The sequence below is a fragment of the Leptopilina heterotoma genome, unplaced genomic scaffold (assembly GCF_015476425.1).
Source record: "Leptopilina heterotoma isolate Lh14 unplaced genomic scaffold, ASM1547642v1 Lhet_279, whole genome shotgun sequence".
In the NCBI taxonomy this organism is placed as follows: Eukaryota; Metazoa; Arthropoda; class Insecta; order Hymenoptera; family Figitidae; genus Leptopilina; species Leptopilina heterotoma.
In genome coordinates this window covers 1,250,502-1,275,696 of record NW_025110987.1, presented here as the reverse complement: position 1 = coordinate 1,275,696, position 25,195 = coordinate 1,250,502, and the positions used below count along the sequence as shown (strand labels likewise).

The window sequence follows — 25,195 nt, the reverse complement described above, 5'->3', positions numbered from 1 at the left end:
TGTTGAATTTTGACATAATTTGCACACTTCTCATGAGGGATTCCCCTTAAAAAAATATTTACGTAAAAAATGTCATTTTTCAAAAATCTGTATCTCCTGAAATGCTTTTTGAAAAAATTTGAAAAAAATCAAGGTAGCTCATTTCAAAGAGTAGGGGAGATTCGGGTAGCCCCGGACATTTAGGCTATTTTGGTCATATATTTTCAAATAATGATTAAAATGTTATTAAAAAAAGTTTTTTTTATTCGTAATGATGTCACCAACACTTCTAAAGAATAATTTTTAAAAATAAATAGATAGAGGATAAAAAAACGAAGAAAGTATTTTTGGTTAAAAAAGGTTACGAAAAAAAAGTGTCGGGTAACGACGGACACTACCAAAATTGCTAATTAAATATATTAAAAACCTACTTTTAAGGTATATTTATGAATCTTTTTATTAGAACACATGAAAGAGTTTATTCACAATGCATTAAGAACAAAAATGTATTATTGTATACACAAAAACTTTTAAGTTTAATCTGGTTTTTCCTTTGCTTGTACAGGACTTTTTAGATCTTTTCTGGGTTTTTTTGCCACTGCTCTCGTTTCTTTTGCTTTTCCCTGTTTTCCTTTTTCAATTTTCCGAGTTCTTTTTTTCCTTTCCTCTGTCTTCTTTTCTTTCTTCTTTTTTTCTTGATTCTCCTTTCTTTGAATTTTTTTTTGCTCTTTCTCCTTCTTTTTAGATTCTAAAGCTTTCTTTTTTTCTTCTCTTTCCTGCTTCTTTTTCTCTTTTTGCTTTATGGCTTCTTCTTTCTCTGTACGTTTTCGCTTTGTGGCCTCAAAATATTCATTACCAGTGAAAATTTCAGAACGCTCGCTTCGTCTTTTTCGTGAAACTATTCTACGTTCAGTTGAATCAGGAAGTGGCATCAATTGTTCAATCTGTGACAAGATTTCGGCTTCAGGAGGAGAATTATTTTCTTGTAACAATAAATTCGTATTATTTTCCTTAATTTTATTCTGAGGTACATCAGTCGTCATAGAGGGTTCATAGTCCGCATCCGTGAAAATCTGAGGATAAAATGGATGAATTCCTGTGGAAGAAAATCCATGTTTTGCTACCTCTAGATTGCATACTTTTTTGTACGTTTCGTGTACCAATCCTGCAATTTCGTATTCGCTGATTCTGAGACCTGGATTTTTCCTCATCCACAATGCACATTCCTCTGAATACTTCAATTTAAAAGGTTTCATAAACGTTCTATCTAGAGGTTGAAGCTTATGGCTGGTATGTGGTGTCAAACTTAGCATGTGAACATAATGAGCACGAGCAAAAGAGATGACTTCGAAATCCTTGTGACTGCCATGACCATCTAATATTAGAAGAACAGGAGAATCTGCTGTTGGTTTCGTTTTCTCAACAAAGTGTTTTAGCCAAATGAGGAACAGCTTACCGTCCATCCAACCACTTTTCTGTACAACACCAAAACTTCCTTCTGGAGAATTGATCATTAACCGCATATTCATCCGCTGACGTGGAAAAACGAACATAGGTGGAATGAATACACCTGATGGACTCATACAGAACAAAATTGTAATATTCTTTCCTCTTTCTAGCGATGTGAGTTTTCCGACCTGACGTTTTCCTTTCAACGATATAACCATCGAGTTTTCGTGAACGCAAGAAATTCCTGTCTCATCACAATTAAATATTCGGTCATATTGGAAATTGTACTTTTTTCGAAGTTCATCATATTTTGTAAAAAATTTTTCAACTTGTGGTTTATTGAAGCCTACTGCTCGAGCAAGACTGGTAGACTCAGGCTTTCGAAGCGATAATTCTGGATGTCTCTTTATAAAACTGTAATAAAAATCTTTTCCAGCTGATCGTTTTTCAGTTGAAAATCTATGTGGAATTGCCAAACTTTCAGCTAAGTCGAAAGCTAATTTTAAAAACTCTTTTTTCGACAAAGGCATAAGACGTTTATCGAGATTAATTACATGTCCAACAAGTGCATTTTCATAAACAATAGGAAAAGTACATTCGAATCTTCCCAATTTTGGAGACATGTTAATTTCCAATCCTTTCTTTAAATCACTGACCTTTTCATGTAAAGTACTAACTGGAATATCGTACTGTTTTGCAATTTTCCTGATTGAATTTTCTTTGGATAATATCAACTGAATTGCTGTTTTCATAGCATCTTCTGTCCAGCTACCACGATTTGTATTTTTCTTTTTATGTTTAGGCATTTCTAAAATATTCAAACACACACACAATTAATTATTAATTTCAATTATTATATTATTATTAAATTTTTAACGTAATACAAATACTTACCGATATCCAGAAATGATTTTTAAAAACACTTTTCTTATGTTTACTATTTATTAACCTAAGTTATTGTTTTCATTTTGACATAAACAAGTGACATCTAACAAAAAATTGTGTCTGGTAGTACACGAAAAAAAAATGTTTGGGGCTACCCGACGATGGTATTTTCCGGTAAATTGGTTATAAAAAATAAAAAAACTTAATGTTAAAAAGAAATATTATCTTACTTCATAGCCCAAAAGCATATTTATAGATTTCTATAAAGAAAAAACAAAATACTTTATGCTACTTCCTAAAAATTTTTATTTAAATACAGCTCTTTGTTTCTAAAGAAACATATATCTGAAAGGAGAGAATGTTTAAGTTTAATTTTCAGTAAATCTGATTAATTATAATAGTCAATACTTTAAAAATTACTTTTTAGGAGAATATTGAATAAGACAAATGTAGATTTAGCAATAAAAAGTAAACGGTTTATTCTTTTTTACGTATGTCCGGGGCTACCCGCTGTCCGGCGTTACCCGAATCTCCCCTACTAAAAGAAAAAAATGTTTAAAAAAAATTTGAGATGCAAAAGCAAAATAATTTTCGATTTGGCCTGGAATGCCCCATAAATATTTGCATCTAATCGGATTAATTAATTAAACATTGTTTAAACAATTAATTGTTGTTATTATTTTATAAACTTTACTTGGGGCTAGAAATTTCTAGTTTTTTTCAATTATGCAATTTTTCAGGATCAAACATATATTAATGATTAAAACTAAAAATTACTCAGTGGTAATAAAAGAATAAGTACTATTTTTTCATTTTAAAATTCGATTGCGAACATGGTTTTTTCCTAATTTGTTATAAATAAATAATTTGATTATTTATTAAATTTCAATATTTTTTTGCGAAAAAAATTTTATTCAGAACTTTGACTCAAATAAAAAAGAATGCCTCTTGGATCATTAAAATTGGTTAACAAGTTTCTTTCTAATTAATTTTTTTTTAAAAAGTGTCTAAAAACTTTAATTGTTTATAATATTAACAAAAAAATTTTTTTTGGCAAATCCTTTGATATAGTGTTTTTTTATATAAAACACTATAGAAAAACCACTTTTTGTCGAAAAATAAATTTTTTAAATTTTTGGTGGCACGTTTCAAAAATTCTTTCTCAATTGGAAAATTAAATCCATTATATTTTTTTCCCTTTTTTAAAAAAATGTAAAATAATTGATTATTTTAATGACATTGATAAAAATTGTGTTGATTAAATCAAGGTTATTACATTTTTTTCAAAACAATGTACAAAATTTCTTATTCTAATCGTAGTTTAATTAAGGATGTTTTAAGAAATTTAATTATTATTTAATATAAGGGAAGTGTTCCGGTTCTGGGCACCCTTTTGTTTTTGCCTCATAACATTTGCCCATGTGCATATTATACAAATATATGTGTACGAATTTAAAGCTAGAGGTCTAAGGTGACTGTCAGTGAAGGAATTAAATTGATTCCTTTAAATAAAAAAGTTTTATTAGAAATTTAGTGAAATGGGAATTTTTTGACAAAAAAAATTTTGTATCCGGTTGTGGGCACCCTTGAAAAATCCGCTAAAAATGGAAAAATATTAAAGGAAACCAACACAAATAAAGAAGAAATGAAAGTTTATTTATTTTAAGAGAATTTGCCGGGATAAAGAACAAAAATGATGACACGTTTTCACACTATGCTCATCGCTAACAAAAGCATAATGCTTGCATGTGAAGTAGCTAGTACGCATACCATAACGCACTTCTAATGCACTGAACGACTATATTCATCGCATTTAATGGAGTTTGCGGCTGTCACTTTCCGTGGCAGAAAGTTTAGATAGATGAGACAGTAGTCCTCATTATTGTCAGATGGTAGAACCTCCTTAACATAAAGGTGCCTACAACCGGGAATGACAGTCATTTTTTAAAAAGACCAACACATTTTGTGATGCAGGATTTTAGTTAAACACGAAGGTAAATCACAAAATATAATGACAACACTGCAAAAAAAAATTAAACCCTTCTTTTCTGAACGAATCTACACCCATATGTTGCTCTTCGAAAACAATACAAAATTACTTTTTTATTTATTTAATGCAAATTTTCTTTATTATGCTCACAGCTATTACATAAATGCATATATTTGTTTCGTTATCAATACGAAAAGTCCGTATTGTCAACGAACACGACTTGCAATACTTAGATCAGTAAAGTCTGCTTGCCGTCGAAGTTTACGTAGGGGTGCCCACAACCGGCGCACTTCCCCTAATTATTTATTTAATGTACTCTCTATCTGTCGTGCAAAATATGTAGCGAATTGTGAACAGTTTATTTACATTCGATCGTACACACACATACATAGCACGTCAATTCTGAAATTAGTAATTTTAAAAATAATTATTTTAATAAATAATCACTAATTTATATTCAAAATTGAATCTTAAAATGTTGATTTATCTAGGTATATTAAAGGTTTTTTTTACAATATCCATCCGATAAACGATTTTTTTAATTTATTTAATTAATTGTAACCCTTTAACGACGAGATGTGCTACTTTTCAACATGAAATTCAATCTCTTACAATTAGTAGAAAAAAGCCATAAAAGTTTTTAAAAGTCCATACCCTACTATTTTTGGCGTCGCTCTTTCGAATGGTGTGGTCACAATTTTCAAAAAATGATATTTAACCCTTCTTTTTTCAAAAATACTAAAAAAAGTCAAGTTTTTTTAATGTAATTTTTTTCAAAAGAATTTTTTTCTGTGTCATAACGCTTTTCAAATAGAACAAAAAGTATCAAAAACGTGTTCCCGATAGTTGTACTTGAAAAATATTCATTTCTAAATTTTATTTTTTTCGATTTTGAATTTAAAATGGCGCTTGAAGGACAAAAAATTTTTCTTATTTTACGTAAGATGACAAACTTTTTCAAAATTGCTTAAATCTGATTGAAATTTGTTACTCAGGGGTTTTCGTGATCGCTGATTACGAATTTGAAGTCTGATTTCAAAAATTCAAAATGGCGGATCCAATATGGCGGATGACTTTTTAAAAAATTGATCGGATTCGCTTGAAACTCGTTACTCGGGGGTTTTCGGGGTCGCTGATTACAAATCCGATGTTAGTTTTTAAAAATTCAAAATGGCGGATCTAATATGGCGGACGAAATACAAAAATTGTTCAGATTTGCTTGAATCCTGTTACTCGGGGGTTTTTGGGGTAGCTGATTACGAATTTGATATCAGATTTTCAAAATTCAAAATGGCGGATCCAATACGACAGATGACTTTTTTAAAAATTGATTGGATTCGCTTGAAATTTGTTACTCTGCGGTTTTTCGCGTCACTTATGACGAATCTGACGTTAGATTCAACAAATTCAAAGTGGCCAAAGTATAATGAAAGACTAATTTTTTTAATTTACTCAGGTTTGCTTGAAATTTGTTAGTGTGGTATTTTTAGGGTGGCTGATTACGAATATGAAGTCACATTCCAAAAATTCAAGATGGCGGAATTATTATACTCTTTTTGCTCTGACTCTACCAGTATCAACTTATCTATATTTCACAATATGTGACAAGAAAATTTAAAAGTGATCTATGGTACGAGAAAATCGATGTTAGTTTTTCAAAATTCAAAATGGCGGAACGAATATGGCAGACGAAATTAAAAAATTAGTCGGATTCACTTGAATTTTGTTAATCTAGGGTTTTCGCATCCACTGATTGCGAATCCGTTGTTCGTTTTTAAAAATTCAAAATGCTTGGTATAAAATAGCTATAAGAATTGGTAAGGATATTTTTTTACACCTCGTCTGCCTTATCGATTCCACCATTTTGAATTTTGAAAAACTAACATCGGATTCGCAACCAGCAACTCCAAAAACCCACGAGTAACGTGTTTCAATCAGGTTTGAGATATTTTAAAAAATTCGTCCGCCATTCTGGATCCGGCATATTGAATTTTTTTAATCTAACGTCAGATTCGTCATTATCGAACCCAAAAACCGCAGTGTAACAAATTTCAAGCGAATCCGATTAATTCTTAAAAAAGTCATCTGTCATATTGGATCCGCCATTTTGAATTTTGAAAATCTGATATCAAATTCGTAATCAGCTACCCCAAAAACCCCCGAGTTTCAGTAGTTAATCATTTAGCTCAGTTGGTTAGGTTGGTTGTTTTGGTTTCCGTGTGTCAAACCCGCGTTCAATCCCCAGTTCCCCAAAATGTTTTTCACAATGAAAAAAAACTTTCTCCAAAATTCCTAACTTTCCAAAATTAATTAGAATAGGTTATAATGAAATAAGAAAATTAGCAAATTTAATTTTTTTTTATTTTATTGTCATATTATTTTTAATATTTAACAAATATTTGTCTTATTTTTTTGAGCAAATTTACATCCATAACCTATCTAAAATTATCAGTGATAATTTCCGAACTTATCACGGATAACTTCCATATAATTAACTGCGAATTAACATGTCAACTTTTCAGCGATTTCGCATTTTAAGTTTCAGCTAATTCGCTTTTCAATTTCGCAGCGAATTCGCTCTGCGAACTCGCAAAAGGGCGGACATTTGGTTTTCGCCTGAAGTTAACAGGGAGTTCGCAATGCGAACTACCTAACTTCGCATTGCAAACTCCCTGCGAAATGTTGTGCTATGTGGGTAGGGGATAATAGGGTATAAAAAGAGATAGAAATTCGGAGATAAAAAGGTATAATATTTCGGGTATGCAAAGTGGCTATTTCAAAGGGATGTTATTATTCAGTACTTATTTTCATTTGGCATTATTGTTATTCATAATGGCAAATTTTTTTAATAAATTAATTTGGCAAATAACTTTGTAAAATCTGTTTATTTAAATGAAAAGTTAGAATATGAATTTTATATAAAAATTTAGGAATTTTATTCATTAAGCTTAAAGTTATTGCACTAATCTTTTGTAATAAACAAATTAAATTGTTAAGTGTTAATCTGATACCCTTAAACCCTTTTTGGTAGTGGATACCCTCCTTCCTACTTATTGTTCAAGTAGTGAGGTGAGAATCTTAACTGTTTGAAAATAGTGGATTTTAAGGTTTTGGAATTGTTGTGTAGATGCTAATAAAGTTAAACAAATTTACAAAATAATAAGAATATATTATAACTTCTAAACCCTAATACAATTATCTGAATTTCCCTTATTTACTTTATCTCAAAGATTACAATCTTTATCTTCTTTTAAGTATGTGATTCTACACAATATCTATTTTCTGATGCGTAATGTGTTTATGTGCATGTATTGTATTTTAGTGTGTAAAACAACTTAGCTCACCCTTGTCATATATGGGTGATTCTCCACAAAGTGGTTACTTTTGAATATGTTAAATTTTTTTTTAATTAAATTTTTTGGAAATTTTTATGTAGATCTTTTTAATAAAGCTTGAGAATGATTATTTTATAGATATTTGAGCTTAATTCTTTCTTTAGTTTTATATTCAAACAATTTAAAAATTTGTAATTTAAAGGTTAAATAATTTATTAGAAAAAGTTAAATTTCGACTGTTAATAATTATAAATAGTGTAAATAAGCAAGTAAAATGTACTCTGAACAAGTTTATTAAATTAAAAATAAGTAACATTCATATCTAAAATTTTTATTTTTATTTAGATACAGAAAAAATAAATTTTAAATAAACAAACACTTTTATACAAAATATCAAATAATTTTCGAAACTCATATCAAAATTTAAATTAAATAAACATGTTTTAATAGAAAAAAATTCTTAATATTCTTTTTTTTTACTTTAAACTGCTTTAATTAATAAATAATATTTTTACTCATACCTGTTATTGAAATAACTTCTTTTGATACAGGTTAATCAAGGTTAATAATATTCATTAAAAAAACAAAACACTTCCATTACGCGAAACGAAATTAGGAACTGGAGTTTACAAATCAAAGAAAAAAATTCATTGAAACCGCAAAAATTCATAAAAATAAACAATTTTTGCCAATTACACAGATCAACAAAAAAAGACTTACTTTTTTTTATGAGATAGCGGAATGGTTTCTTATGTATTTTTGGACGCTGAACACGATCCCGACTTCCAAAATTGACCATCACGTCAGGATTTTGAGAAAAGTGGGGGTAAAGACCCTAAAAACGCTATTTTGAGGAATTTCAATATTTTTATCTCTTTAACCTGACGTGCTAGAGACTTCCACAAGGTCTTAAATTAAAGCTTGTAATGTGCACTACAAGACCCATATTCATAAAATAAAAAAAAATTAAAACTTTTTTCAAAAAATGGTGATGAAGAAACCAAAAATTTGTGTTTTTGGATTGCTTAAATAGACTTCTTGCAATTGCTTGGATTCGCTTGAAAATGGTTACTTGGAGGTTTTTGTGGTCGCTGATTACGAATCCGATATTAGTTTGCAAAAATTTAAAACGGCGGAACCAAGATGGCAGATGTAAAAATTAAGAATTGCTTGGATTCGCTTGAAAATTGTTATTTCAGGGTTTTTGGGGTCGCTGATTACGAATCCGACATTTTAAATTTTTGCAAACTAATATCGGATTCGTATTCAGCGACCCCAAAAACCCTAAGTAACCATTTTCAAGCAAATCTAAGAAATTTAATTGCAAGAAGTCTATTAAAGCAATCCAAAAACACAAATTTTTGGTGTCTTTAACCCTATGTTTTAAAAGAAATTTTTTTTTTTATTTTATGGAAATGGGTCTTGTAGTGCACATTACAAGCTTCTTGTAGAAGTCTCTAGCACGTCAAGTTAAAGAGAAAAAAAATGTTGAAAATCCTCAAAAAAGCGTTTTTGGGGTCTTTACAAAATCCTGACGTGATGAGCAAATTTAGAAGTCGGGATCGTGTTTAGCGTAAAAAATACATAGGAAACCATTCCGATATTTTATAAAAAAACTAAGTCTTTTTTTGTTGACCTGTGTTATTAAAGAGATTTGCTTACTCTAAATCACTATTAATTTAATTTTTTTATACATTTAAAATTCGGTAATTTTGGCGGAACTAGAGTTTACATACCATTAAAATACGCTATAATATAATAGTAACTTTTGTAGTTTTAAATCTAAAAATTATATTTATTTTTGCAAATTTAACATAAATACAACTTATTAACTTAATAATAATAATGGCAAATAAAATCGCACTAAAAAAGGGAACAAAATTAATGAAAATCAATGAAATTGTAAACTCCAGTTCCAAATAAAAAAAGAGTGAGGAAAATATTAAAAAAATATTTTTACACAGATTTGTTAATGGAAATTAGAAAACGACACACAAAAACTTAGTTTTTGAGATGAACTTTTGAATAGAATAAATAAAAGAACTATAAAATAAAGTTTGTGCAAAATAAAACATATTAAACTTCATGATTCATGTGTGGATTCTCGACAAATGTGCATTTTTTGAACATTTGCAATTTAATTACAACTTTTGTTTTAAATTAAAATTTTTTTTCGATTATGATATTACTAAAAAACATATTGAAGATTAATTATGCAAAAGGTTGAAGTAGATTAGATAACAATTTTTCAAGTTATTAAATAGGGAACAGTGGTATTCTTAAGAAATGTAATTCATTTTTAATTAAATAAATTTTACATTGTTAGTGTTTAACTAACAAAGTATTTTTACTTTAATTTTTGACTAAATTTCTACGTAAACAAGAAATGTTTTTGTTAAAAGTAAAAACTTCACAGTAAAAATTTTTCTTTAGATTTAAATTTTTGTTAAGAAATTTTATTGAAACTGTTTGAATTTCGTCTAAAGCAAAGATTTCAAATTTGCTTATGTTAGACTAATTCTTTTAATATCATCAACGATTATTTGAAGAAAAAAACTGTTTATTACTCAGAAGACAATATTTCACACTTGGAAAGTTTTCAATTTTAACTTTTTGTTCAAGAAATATTGTATAATTTGTTTCATTAATCTAACACAAGGAAATTTGAATTCTCTGCTTTGGACGAAATTTTACCAGTTTCAATAAAATTCCGTAACAAAAATTTAAATCTAAAGAAAAATTTTTTACTGTGAACTTTTAACGCAAACATTTTTTATTGCATACAAATTTAGTCGAAAATTAAAACAAAAATACTAGTTAGACACCAACAAAGTGAAACTTTTTAAATTGAAAATAAATTACATTTTTTAAAAATACCTGAATAAAAAAATTATTTTTACATATTATTGTGGTAAAATAATAATATTATTGTGGCTTCCGTTTCCGGATTCGTCACAGTATAGTCGTGAGTAATGACGGTATATTTTGAGACAATTTTAAAGGCATTTTGTGCAAGGGAGGGTAGTGTAGTGTTAGTGTGAGTAAAAATAAAGGTGAGCTGTGTGAGTATATCTGATAAAAAGAGAAATTGAGTCAGTGTGTGTGAAGAAAAAGGCACGAAAAAATAAGTGAGTATTGAAGGTTAGAATTGAAAGTGAGAGAGAAGTGCGAGTGTGGGAGAGAGAGAGAGAGTGGGTGTGTGTCATGTGCTAGGAGGAAGTATGGAGAGTTTTGAAAAGAAAGATGAGAGAAGGCAGGAGCGACTGGAAAGTGAAAAGGAGAAAAGCGAGAGAGAGAAAGAATAGAAAGTGAGAGAGGCCGGTGAGTCAGGGGCGGAGAGTGTAGGCGACGACGAAGTATTCGGTACCACGAAGGCTACAAGAAGTTCATCGGTGAAAATGGCAAAGCCAAATTAGACTAGCTAGATTGGGTAAAAAATAGAGAGTAAATCAAAGGAAATAAGTAAAAGCGAAAAAGAAAAGGAAGAGGGAAATGAAAACTATGAAGGTGAAGAGGAAGAAAAGAGTCTTCAGGAGCTTGCTTTTCTTATGATAAGGATAAGTAAAGAGACGAATGAGAGGATAGATCCAATATTGGGTCTATTAAGAATATGTGGGGAGAGTGGGAGAACAAATGGAGTAAAGAAAAGAATGGAATTATGAGAAAATTAGAAAGATTAGAATGAGAACAGAAAAGAATAGAGAGAGAAAAAGAAGATGAAGTGAAAATTTTGGAAAAGCGAGTGGAGGAATTGGAGAAAAATGTGGTGTCAGGTTGTAGTAGTGGAGGAAGGAAAGTGCAAATAGATGAAGGGATAGAAAGAAAGATGGGAGAATTAAGAAAGCAAGTAGAAAGGCTGGAAAAAGAAAAAAGTAAGTGTAGCATCGTTATAAAAGGACTTAAAGTGAAAAAAGAGGAGGGAAAAAATGAAATAAATAGATTGCTGCTAGAAATAGGAGCAAAAGCAAACATTAAAGGAGTAAGAGCGGTTGGAGGGGATGATATAGAAGTGCCGAAAGTGTGGGTGTTGTATGTGGAAAGTGAAGAGGAAAAAAGAGAAATAATGATGCTGAAGAAGCGACTAAAAGGGCAACCGGAAAGAATAGAGAAGGATAAAACGTTAAGGGAAAGGAGAGTAGGATGGTTGTTACAAGGTAAAGCATGGGAAGAGTGGGGTAAGGGTAAAAAGGTAAAGTTTGTGAAAGAATGTATATGGGTAAATGGGGTGCAATGGTGGGTTGACGAGGAGAGGGGACAGGTGGTAAAGGAGGGGCTGGGAATGGATTTTGAGGACGCAGAAGGAGCGGGAGGAGGAACAAACAAGGAAATATGAAAATAGGGTTTTGGAATGTGGTGAAACAATGGGATATGGTCTTTTTAAGTGAATCTAATCTAACACCGAGATCGAGCTGGATTTTCCCAAAGAGGGGAAAGTAAGCACTTAGGCTTTAAAAACCCATTGTACCAGACTCCAGCTTGCTCGTTTATAGCAACCTTTTAGAGTCCTGTTCTTCTCCAGAAGTCCAGTATCTCTTCTATCGATAGGTTGCTCACCTGCTTAGGGTCAATAATTGCTTGACCCCAACTAGATAGCCTAATCCTAGCTAGCGCTGGGCTTTCAGATAATATGTGAGTCGAAGTTTCGTTACTCTTTCCACACAGTCTGCACATAGGTGAAACTTGTCTGTCTATTTTATGCTGATAGTAATTCAATAGTCCATGACCCGTAAGTAGACGAACTACGGTTCTAAGTCTGATCTTATCGAGTTTTAGAAGATCGCTCGCTCGCTTCTTGTTGAGTGTTAGCCTAACAGAGTTTTCGCTTGCCTTCCCACCCCAACGTTCGCCCAATACTTATCATGTTCCCTTTGACCCCATCTTTATATGGCTCCCTTAACCAAGCACGCCATTATTGCCACTGCTGGTTCAGGACCTATAAATTTTGTTTCGGAACCGATTTTCGCCAAGACATCTACTCTTTCATTACCCTTGATTCCCGAGTGACCCGGTACCCAAATCAATAAAAGTTTATTTGCTAAACCCAACTCATCTAGTACGCTGCGGCATTCCCAGACGAGTTTTGATTCTATTGTGGGATTTTTAGAGCCCCTAAGGCCGCCTGACTATCCACACAAATACTAATCCTCTTGCCCTTTGTTCCATTTCGAATGGATATTTAAGCGCAAGTTAAAATCGCAGAGACCTCTATCTGCTAGACCGTGGCATATTGTTCTAGTGATTCAGCCATTTTAATGCACCCAGTTTTTCGATAAATTCCGAAGCCTGCACCGAAGTCCATCTTGGAACCGTCTGTATACCAGACTTCGTCCCCAAGTGGAAAACCTTTCTTCCAGTCCATTCTGTAATGGTAATGTGATGATTTAATTGTGTAATGATCTTAAAGCGGGGTTTAAATTTCACCCCCTTGAACATTCTATCTTGCGCCATACTTAATTCTGGGATTGATAGAATTGAGCGTGGAAGCTTGGTGTGTATACGACCAAACTTCCACCTTCCCTGCGGGGTTAACCTGCTTATAGTAAGAGCCGCCTTTTTCACCGCGGCAACATACAGAGGTACCTCGGTTAGCATGAATCCCAACGCAGCTGTTGGCGTTGTCCTCATTGCTCCCGTAATACCCCTGAAAATCATTGCTTGCAGTTGGTCCAGTTTCTCTTTAACCGTTATCAGTTGAGTCCTAGACCACCAAACAACCACCGCGTGAAAAAACCTGGGTTTTAAGATCATCTGATAGAGCCAGTTGACCATATTAGGCCTTAGTCCCCACGATGACCCAGTCGCCCTTCTACACGCCCAAAAAGCAGTACAGAACCTTCTATACTGATATTCGAAATGTTCCTTCTAAATCAGCTTTTTATCCAGGATTACTCCCAGATACTTAGCCGATTCAGAAAAAAAATTTCTTTTCCATAAAATATCGGTTTCTACAAACTCGGTACCTTATAATTTTTTGTGAAAACTACTATATTCGTTTTCTCTGGGTATACATAAAGTCCAGTTAGATTGCACCAATCCTTGACAATCTTAAGTGCAGGTTCCACAAGTTCGAAGAGGGTCTCGATTGCGTACCCTCTTATAATTATAAGGAAATCATCCGCATAACTTTGCGTATAATATCTCTGGCTATTGAGGTTTCTAATTAACTCTTTTGCCACTAAGCACCACAATAAAGGAGAGAGGACTCCTTCTTGTGGGCACCCTTTTGAGACAAGGCCTGTTACCTTAGCCTCAGCATACTCCGCTGCAAGGGCCCTTTCGCGAAGCATGCTGTCGATCCACTTAACTAGCGGCTCGGGCACACCTCGCATCCTAGCTGTCCCTCTATTCTACCTACTGCCGAATGGAGGGCTTTCTACTGAGAAGCCTGCTCTATATGCATGCTGTCCCTGATGTAGGGGATGACATCTAAGACATTCCTGCCTAATAAAATTATCCACCAGTTTCTCTAACGTCTTTAATATAAAAGAAGTTAAGACCGGCCTTCGGAATAAACACAACCCTCGTCTTTTTCCAAGACTCCGGTGTGTAACCAAGAGCTATACACGCTCTCATAATTTTACACAGGGGTACTCTAATACATTCCAATCCTTTTTGCAAAAGATCCGGATATATACCGTCCCCCCTGAAGCCTTAAATGGTTTGAAAGTGCTTATTGCCCAATCAATCCCTTTTGGAGTAACGACCCTAGCTGCTAGTTTTCAGTTTTCCCGATATCCTCAGTTCTTACCTGGTCCTATGCCATGGGTGTCCTCCGAACTTTTTCTAAAGTCCGGGAAGTTTACCTCCATCAGGTGCTTTAGGGGGCGCATGATTATTACCCAAATGTCATTTTACTGAACTGCACTTTTGCGAATAGTCATTTTTGCGAAAAGCCATTTTTACGAATAGTCATTTTTGCGAAAAGTCATTTTTACATATTGTCATTTTTGCGAAAAATACAATAGTAAACTTGTAGGTATATATAGATTCACTATTGTATTTTTCGCAAAAATGACAATTCGCAAAAATGCCTTTTCGGAAAAGTGACAATTCGTAAAAATGGCGATTCGCAAAAATGACAATTCGCATAAATGACATTTCTTAAAAGTGAAATTTCGCAAAAATGACAATTCGCAAAAATAGCTTTTCGCAATGTTACATTCCGAGCAGAAGGCGAGGTTATTAGGTTAGGTTATAGAATTTTGGAGGAATGGTAGGCTGATTATGGTCAAGTTGGTAAAGCTTGACCTTTATTTTTTAAGTAGGATCGTTTGTACTTGTCAAAACTACGGGTTTTGAGTTACAACAACACAAATATTCCCTTTTTATAATTTATTTAAATATTAAATAGTATGATTACAATAATTATACAATTGTTACTTACTTTTAATTACAGGTTTATTCGTAGATTTCAATAATAGCGCAGGTCGTTATAAGTTTGGTTTTCAACAGTTGTTTCAATTGAATGAAACTTAGAAAGTTTGTTATGTTACACTTATGTAACTTTCACAACTTATTAATGTTTTTGCGTTTGTTTCAAGAGTTAAATACCGTTTCTAAGTGTTACTTATCGTCACTTGCACCTATTTAAGGAAAGAAACTTGTTTCTAAGTGTGAGAAAAGCAACTTGCACAATAATTGAGTACAATTCGGTCTGCAATTGCCAATTAGAGAAAGAATTGGTGAAAAACTACAATTAATGAAACTTGACACGCAAAATACGACAGTTAATTCATTTAAATAATTGATTCTAAGTGTCAAATTGTTTTTCTTGCACCTTTTACGGAAAGAAACTTGTTTCTAAGTGAAAAACAAAATTGACTTGCACAAAAACCGAGTACAACTCGAACTGCAGTTGCCGATTAGAGAAAGAATACAAATTTTAATGAAAAACTGAAGGGTCGCTCTACAATGACTATTCAAATGATCTAAATATCTACCTCAATTATGGAAAAAGTGAAGCTAGAGTTACAAGAAGTGATTCACAGAACTCGGGTTGCGTAATGAGGTCATAGCGGCCGAGTGCGAGCTTGCGTGAGTCACTCCTTGACTCAACGCATTGTTTCTTATTTTTGTCAATTTCTATCTCTGGTTTTGTTTTTTAATCATTATTCTAATATGTAGGACGAAGTATAGAATTTCAGTTATAACTTCTATCTCAATTTCTGAATATTAAATGCTTTTAACGTGATTATTATATGTTATAAAAATAGTTACATCGCAGTTACATAAACAGTTTCTTAAAAATGTACCTGGGATGTAACAGTCCTCCCTCCTTACTTTTTTCATCGTCTCGATGAAATTCTATTCTTATCGTTTAAATACCCATGTCGCGACTATAAAATTCTGAAATTGAGACTGTCTTTTATCACCTAGAAATTATAATTTTCATACAGTGTTCGCAGTGACATCAATATCCTTCCGCTCTTATTACATTCGGCGGCGCCTAGATAAGAATGTGAAGTGATAATTTTATGTGTTTGTTGTGTAATGATATGTGTTGTTTGTGTTTTCTTTATCATCTTCTTAAGGTAGGTATGGATTTCGTTTTTCTCAGGGTGGTCGTTGACTCTTTGTTTCTCGTAGTGGTGATTAAAATTGTCATCCTCAGCATTTTGCATCCCTATAAAGGATGGTGGCACCTAGGACATCTTCAGTATTTGGCTGACTTCTTGAGATACAGAGTAGACACGACGTTGAATAAAAGTAAGAAGTGTGATCCCCTTTTTTTTTTTTTGTTGAAGTGTTATAAGTTTTATCTGTGTTAGTTTTAATATTCCCTTTTTTTGTTATTTAGTGTCTGGTGAAGAAAATTGCAGCATAAATTTGGAGAAATTTTTAAAATCCATTCAAGTTTTGGCAGCTGCGGTCCATTATTCGTTGTTGGAAATAGATTGCTTCGAATCGATGGGACGTCCAGGCCGTCCAAAAAGAGATACTCATCCGGGGTTTAAAGTGGACAAAAAGATACGAATTGCAGAGCTGCATCGTTTGAGGAAAGAAGTTCAGGAGGATTCAGCACAATTAACTTCGATGCTGAATTTAGTACTGTAAGTGATTTATTTTCTTTTTGTCTTCTTTTTGTTGTTTTCTGTTTTTTTGTTTATATATATTTAATTTTGTATAGTCGGCCTGATCGTCCAAGTCATTGCTATTGCGGAGGATGTCAGGCTTCACCTATCCTCATTAAAAAGGAATTGAAATTAACAGGTAATATATATTTTTCTGTTATACGTTTAAAATAGCATTCCTGTTAATTTTTGACAATTTTTGTAATAATTTTGTTGTTTGTTTTTTATCTGTTTAGAGCAATCTGAACCCAAAAAACAGCTGACACTATGGTGTGGGTCAATGATATGCAGAAATTCATATCTGCGCCTGAAATTGTGACTAATGATGATCACTTCTGGAGGACCCTTTGAAACTGAATCCATTGATTAGCACGTCACTTCAACAGCAGCCGGGCCCCTCGTTCCAACCACAACCTGGTCATTCGTGGTACGTTGAACCAGAAGATATGAAAGTGTCTTTAGATGAAGATCCTTTAAAACTGAAGTTGTGTATGTGCGGAACATGTTTATAAAGTTCCTCTTTTTTTTTCATTATTATAGTGTAAGGATGTGAGTGTGTTACAAATTAAAATGTGTGTTATTTTAAAATTTCTTCTTTTCTTTGTAGAATGAATGTGTGTGTGATAATTTGAATAAACAATTGATTTTTATTACATTCTTATTAATGTTGAATCATTTATTAGACCCTTTTGTAATTCAATTAGAGTTTTTCTTCGTTTTTCTTCTTTACATTTTTATAATTTTGATAATTTGTATTTAAATGGTTGCTAATGTCATCATTGCATTCTGAAATTGTTGTTTTTAATTTTTACAAAAATCTATATTTTTAAAATAGAAAATTCGAAAAGCTTAATTCTTTAATTATGATTGAACAATTATTTAAAAGAGATTTATAGTAATTAGATACTATTTGGAATATTTTATTTACTCAATGGATATTTGATGAAATGCATACTAATGCATATTATAATTTTTGATTTTGTTGTAATGTAGTATGATTATTATTATGATTCGAAAGTTTTGACTTACTTTACGAAAACAAATTTCTTATTTGAATTCTTAATACAGATGTAAGATATTTTCGAATTTTTAGATATTTCTAATCATCAATAATTCTGGGAATTCTTCAATATTTGAATAACAATTTTATCGTAACACATAGAAAATTGTACAATTAAAGCTTGTAATTTTACATTTTTGCTTTGTGTATTTTTATAGCGTTTAATAATAATTATATTGGATTAATTACTGCAATTATATAGAGTTGTATAATGCATTTAAACAAAATTAATAGAATAAAATTGACAATTTATAAGAATCAATTACATAGATTATGTTAAAAATTAGTAATTAATTCATCTTCAAAGAATTTTTATTGTTGAAAGTGTGAAATCATTAAAAATAAATAATCCATTAATTTTTATTTAAGTAAAACTATCAAATGAACCAATTGAACTTCAAAGAATCAAGTTTACAATTTTCATAAACAATTGAGTTTTTTTTAAATATTTAAAAATAATTAGATTTTTGGGAAACATCTTACATTATTGTAAAAGAATTGAATTCTTCCAATTTAATATAATATTTTTAGCCAAAATTGCTTTTTGAGACTCACTTAATTCAAAATTTATTTAATTCATTAATTCATAATTTATTGAAAAATGAATTTGTTTCAAGAGTGAGCATAGAAACTTAAAATTTTGTGTAAAAATGCGTGTTGATAGTGCTTTATAAGAGCATACGTCTTAACCGACAATATGGCGGGTCGAGCAGTTCTCGCTTCGCTCTGTATGAGGGGAGAGGCACAAGACCCAGCGCGCGAGCATTGGATAGTGGGCGTGGGGCCTTTCACTCCTCCGCGCTGCGAGTCAACTCCTCCCTCCTTATACTTGCATGATACTTGAGGCTCGATTCGAGTCTTTCAAACGTCATTATTTATTAATAATAATTATTTAAAAATTAAAAATTGATGATATCCTTAAATGTTAAGTTATTTTCTTTAAATTTGAATAATTTTTGATATAGGTTTGTAGTATACCAAAAATTATTAATTAATAATAATAATTTTATTTAAGTTGTTATTTTATTTTAAGGTGATAATTAATTAAATTATTTATTATTATTTTACATTTTTTTGGTTATACATTTTATTAGTTGTTAATTAAGACAGTTAATTAGTTAATAATAATTAATAATGTGAATAATTATACGAATAAATGACAATAATAATTATGATAAATAATAATAATAATGATAGTAATTTATAATTAATAATTAATATTATTCTTAAATAAACTATGTTAAATATTTATTACTATTTTTATTAAATATGTGTATTAATAATATTTTCAATTAAGCAAAATTTTTTTTTTGATGATGATTTTTATATAATAAAATATTGTTATTTATTTAATATCATTATTGTAATTCTTTAATTATTATTTGTGTATCAATAACAATTACTATTATTATGATTTAATAAATATAGATTAATAAACATAATTATAATTAAATAAATATAAATTAATATTATTAATAATTGTATTAATTTGTTAATTAATTATTTATAGCGTTAGTGTTAATTATTAAAGCATAGTATGCAGAGTTATTGTTAATAATATGGTTAGACTTATTGTTATTAAGCTTTGTATTAGAATTTTATCATTCAAGAGCGAGAATTGAATTTTGAATTTGAATTCAGTTCCCGCTTTTTCATGATAGAAATCAAAGCATGCGCGTCTTAAGGCGCTCTCACAGCTAGTAGGCAGCATATAAATTTGAATTTACTGTCTCTTTCACTCTAATTGATTTTCTCTCTTACTCCAATTACTGCCTGCGCAGGCAGGCAGAGCTGTGAGAGCTCCATTACTATTATACTGGAGGCGCTTATATGCATTAGTCACGTGGTTGAGTGGAACCACTATCCGGCCATCGCGGTGTGCCATGCATAGTAAAAGAGGTGCGAGCACGGTCGATGTACAATCGATGCGTGCTTAAAGCTGGCGCGCTCATTTGAATAATGCTGTCTTATGCTCTATTCATTTTTATTTTTATTCTATTTTTGTTGTTTGTGGGCTTAAAATTGTTGAAATTTTTGCAGATTTTTAAGACCTTTCCTCCCTCCTTAGACTTTACATTGTCCTCAATGTAAGGGAGTGGTTGAACTCGTTTATTTTTTTATTTATTTTATTAATTTTGTACTGTTGGTGTTTGGTTTCTTCTTCTTTTCCATCTTGTAGTTATTAATAAATAGCACAAGTACAGTTTTCTTACTATGATGATGATTATTATTAGTAAGAGTAGCTGAAAGAATAGTATAAAACCATCTTTAATTGTTGTGATGTAGTCTTTAGCATTTAAAATCCAACTTATAACAGGAATTTCCATCTGTAAACAGATTTTTAACAGATGTTATTTTATATATATAATTTTTTTGATTATATATGATACAAAATTATATTTTATTTATTTATTAATACCAAAATTAATTTATTGTTTAATTAGTTTATTATTACTGTATTATAACTTAGTTATTTTTTAATATTATTTTTTTAATATTTTTTAACTTAGTTTTTTTCAATTTTGATTTTTGTTGAATACACTTAGGATCTGAATCAATTTCGTCAATATAAACTTTATTGTAAAATTTCTCATGTGTTTTTCCTTCTTGAATTTCTTGATTCTTCTTTTCTTGCACTTTTTGAGTCTGCCTTTCCTGTAGTCCTTGAGTCTTCTTTTCTAATGTTTCATTTTTGTTTCGTTTCTTGTTTCCTTGTATTTTTTCTTGATTCCTTTGAATAATATTGCAAGTTTCACTACTTGCACTATAATCTCTTCGTATATAATGTATATATTCTTTTTCCTCAATTTTTTCTTGCACACATTCAATTATATTTTCTTGTGTTTCTTGAATTATATTAACTTTTTCTTCTTTTACTCCTTGTAATTTTTCTTCCATAATGTTCTTAAAAGGATTTCTGGATAAAGCGTTGACTTTGGTTTCACTTGCTTTGTTAAAATTAGTTAATGGTTCATCTTTGTTAATTACTTCTTGCGATAAATTTTGTCCTGAAGCCTCTGTTTTTAGTATAATTGGTTGGGAGAAGTCTAGTATTTTTAAAGGTTGCTCCTCACGAAGTTTGTTTACGAATGTATTAAAAGCCGTTTGCTGTTCATCAGTCCAAAAAAAGGGTACATCCTTTTTTATAGGTTCATGTAAATGGTTTGCGATGTTTGAAAATGTGCGGTTATTGTTATTATCCCATATCTTATCTTTACAATTAGTGGAAATATGTCCTAATTTTTTGCAATAATTACAAGTTATTTGAGTTCTATCTGCGAAGCTTGTTGTAGTGTTAGTTCGTGGTTCTTTAGAAAAATGTTGTTGTTGGTTTTGGAAAAAATTTTGTTGTTGATTTTGCGAAAAATTTTGATGTTGATTTTGCCTTTGATCTTGAAACGGAGTGTAGAATTGATTTTGTGGTACCTTCCTAAATTTATTTTGTCTTCGATTTTGTTGTGGATTTCTATAATAATTTTGACGTTGAAATTGATTAAACATTGGATTTTGGTAGTTGAATCGATTTTGATTTGAAAAATTTTGTCGTGGGTCTGGATAGAAAAACTTTTCTTGTCTTGATCTTGATATTTTATTAAGTTGAAAACAGTTTGTTGCAAAATGACCCTTTTTTCCACAGACTAAACAATTTATTACATTATCTTGAACAATATTAATTTTTGTTGTTTTAGCAAAATCTTTATTAGTATTATGCTCACTTTTACGTAGTTCACGGTATGATGATAATCTTCTTTCAATTTCTATTGCTTTATTAAATATCGCTTGAAAAGTATCAGCTGTTCCAATTCGTATTTCAATTTCTGGTGTAAGTCCCCGCGAAAAACAATCGATAGTTGCTTTATCTAAACTTGTTTTAAATGCTTCGTCTACTCTATTTTCATTATTAATAATATGTGCGTCTAATATTCTTTCTGATGCTTCTGCAATTCTTGATCCGTAAGAAATTACATTTTCGTGTTCCCACATATACATTGCTCCTAACTCTCCTTGTAACTGACATACAGATTTTACTGGCGCGTAAATTTGTTTTAATCTTTCTGTTAATTGTTTTATTGTATTAAAATTATTTACTATTATAATTCTTCTTGCTTCACCCGAAATTCGACTTCTAATTAATTTAACTAAATTTGTTTCTACTTGTGCAACGTCAGGAAGCATAGATTTTGCTTCTAAACAACTTTCAATAAAAATTGACAATGGTAAATTTTTTCCATCAAACATAGGTATTGTATCTACAGCATCGCGTAATGAGACTTGTTGATTATTTGGTAGAGCCATGTTATTATTTTCAGTACTGTTAAGGGAATTATTGTCAGAATTGTCGTTTGTTTGAATTTCGTTAGTCAAAGAATTATTTAAGCTTTTATTTGGATTTTGTTCAGTTAATGTTTTTTCTGTAATGGTATCTTCACTATCGCTTTTGTCACTGTCAGAAGAGTTATTGTCACTGCTAAAAAGTCAAGATTGAAAGCCTGAGTCAAATTCTTTTTGTATTTCTTCGTGATCAGGGTTTTCTTTCGAATATCTGGGCGTACTTGTATGCTGTCTTGTTTTGAAATTAGGAATTCCCGAATTTAATTCTAAATCTGGATTATTTTTTATATGAGAACGAGTTAAATGTGAATAATCGCTATTATTTTTATTCGTAGAAGATTTTAAAAAATGTCATAATATTAATTTGATAATCTTGTTTTGAAAGAGAAGTTTATATTGGAAATTTGAATATTTTCTGGGAAATGATTATTAGTAATGTATATAGGGTGTGGGAAATTTATTTCTATTTGCCTTGCGTAGCACGTGTGTTTATTATTCTTAATTGAATAGGAATTATTTTGATAAAAATATCTATATCACTTTCGTTTGACAATTGGAATATGGACAGTTATAAGAATGTTTAAATATGTAAATTTGAACTTATGCAGATATGCTCAGAGTAAATATTATAATGCAGTGAATATTATAAAATTAAGTGTGACAAATTTGTGTGAGTAATAAAATAACAATTTATAATTATATATATTTTTGCTGAAATTTTATTATATTTTTGTTAATAAACCATATAAATTATTATTTATTTGATTTTTATTATTATTTGTTATTATTTTTATTATTATTAATTTTATTTGTTATTTTTATTTATTAATAATTTACTTAATTTTTATTTATTATTTTATTTAATTTGAAATTATTAAAATGTAAAAAATTATAAAATTTTTGGATTATTATTGTTTTTAATAATTTATTATTACATGAATTAATTAATTCTGTTAAAAAAAGAAATTTTACCAAAAAGGGTGAAAATTTATAAAAATGTTACAAAATGTTAATATTTATTAATTTTATTTTTATTTAATTTTAAATGATTATCAGAATTAAACAATTTTTAGACAAAAAATGTCAAAATTTATAAAATATTACAAATTATTATTATTTATTTTTATTTATTTATGATTGTTTATTAATTTATTTATTTTAAATTATTATCAGAATTATATAATTTTGGATTGAAAATTTAGAATTTTATAAAAATATTGCAAATTATTATTATTTATTTATTTTTATTTTTTATTATTTTTATTAATTTATTATTACTTTAATTTTAAATTAGTATGTGAATTATTTAATTCGGTTTAAAATTTTTTAGTCTAGAAATGAAAAATTTTAAAAATGTTAAAAATTGTTATTATTATTATTATTATTATTATTATTATTATTATTATTATTATTAAATAATTTAATATTATTTATTTATTTTAAATTTGAATTATTTAATTCTGTTTAAAAATAAAATTTTGTCAGAAATGAAAAATTTGAAAAAATGTTTAAAAATTTGTTATTATTATTATTATTGTTAATTAATTTTATTGTTATTTATTTATTTTAATTTTTAGATTAGTATATGAATTATTTTAGTTCTGTTTTAATTTTAAGTCAAAAAAAATGAAAATTGGAAAAATGTTATAAATTTTATTGTTATTATTGTTTATTAACTTATTATTATTTATTAATTTTGTTTAATTTTTAGATTGGTGTAAAAATTCTTTAATTTGTTTAATTTTTAAGTCACGAAATGAAAATTTGAAAAAAAAGGTTATAAATTTTATTATTGTTATTGTTTATTAATTTATTATTATTTATTAACTTTAATTTTTGTTTAATTTTTCAAATTAGTACATAATTTATTTAATTGGTTTAATTTTTAAGTCAAAATAAAATTTTGAAAAAGTGTTAGAAATTCTTATTATTATTATTGTTTATTAATTTTTTTTATTATTTATAAATTTTATTTTTTGTTTAATTTTTATAAATTATTCAATTCTATTTAATTTTTGTATAAAAAATGTAAAAATTTGAAAATTGTTATAATTTTTATTATTATTTATGTTTATTAATTTATTATTATTTTTTGTTTATTCTTTTAATTTTCAATAACAATTTAAATTATTTAATTCTGTTTAAATTTTTAGTTAAAAATGTGAAAATTGAAAAATGATATAATTTTTTATTATTATTAATGTTTATTAATTTATTATTATTTATTTATTTAGTTTGGTTTAATTTCAAGTTATTATAGGGTTTATATAATTCTGTATCAATTTTTTAATGAAAAGTAAAATTTGTTATAATTATTATTTATTTATTATTATTGTTTATAATATTTATTATTGTTATTATATGAAAAATAAAAAAAAATGTCAAATTTGTAAAATTTGCAAAAATTTGATATTATTATTGGTTTATTAATTATTATTAATTTATTTATTTGATTTTATATGAATTTTTGTTTATAAATTGTTATTAATATTATTCTTGTTTATTCACGTAAAATTCTTTCTTGTATTTACTAATTTATGACAAAAAATTAGTTGGGTGATTATTTTTTTTTAAAAAAAACTTCTTCCGTATTTATTAATTTATGACGGCTAATTAATTAAAAGTGCTCTTTAATTTTTAATTCACGACGGTTAATGCATAAAAAATAAATAAGATATTTACTTAAACTAAATGATTCTTGAATTTACCAATTTCACGACGGTTTATTTACCAAAAATAATTATTAAATATTTATTCAAACTAAACTACTCTTGCAATTACCAATTCACGACGGTTAATGAACCAAAAATAATTACTATATTTATTCAAACTAAACTATTTCTGCATTTACTAATTCACGACGGTTTATTTACCAAAAATAATTATTAAATATTTATTCAAACTAAATGATTCTTGTATTTACTTGTTCACGACGGTTAATGCACCAAAAATAATTATTAAATATTTATTCAAACTAAATGATTCTTGTATTTACTTGTTCACGACGGCCGATGCACCAAAAATAATTATTAAATATTTATTCAAACTAAATGATTCTTGTATTTACTTGTTCACGACGGCCGATGCACCAAAA

At 29.2% G+C, this 25,195-nt stretch overlaps 2 protein-coding genes across 6 annotated transcripts in view; both read left to right on the top strand.

The window, feature by feature from the left end:
* LOC122504126 (peroxidasin-like protein) overlaps positions 1 to 25,195 on the top strand; it is a 316,998-nt gene that overhangs the window by 158,886 nt on the left and 132,917 nt on the right. The gene's annotated exons all lie outside the window — the stretch shown is intronic.
* On the top strand, positions 14,686 to 17,362 carry LOC122504127. The gene is made up of 4 exons (XM_043615058.1): positions 14,686 to 16,344; positions 16,436 to 16,688; positions 16,766 to 16,848; positions 16,946 to 17,362. The coding sequence occupies exons 1-4, from the start codon at positions 16,113 to 16,115 to the stop codon at positions 17,026 to 17,028; spliced, it is 651 nt and encodes a 216-aa protein (XP_043470993.1). The 5' UTR covers positions 14,686 to 16,112; the 3' UTR covers positions 17,029 to 17,362.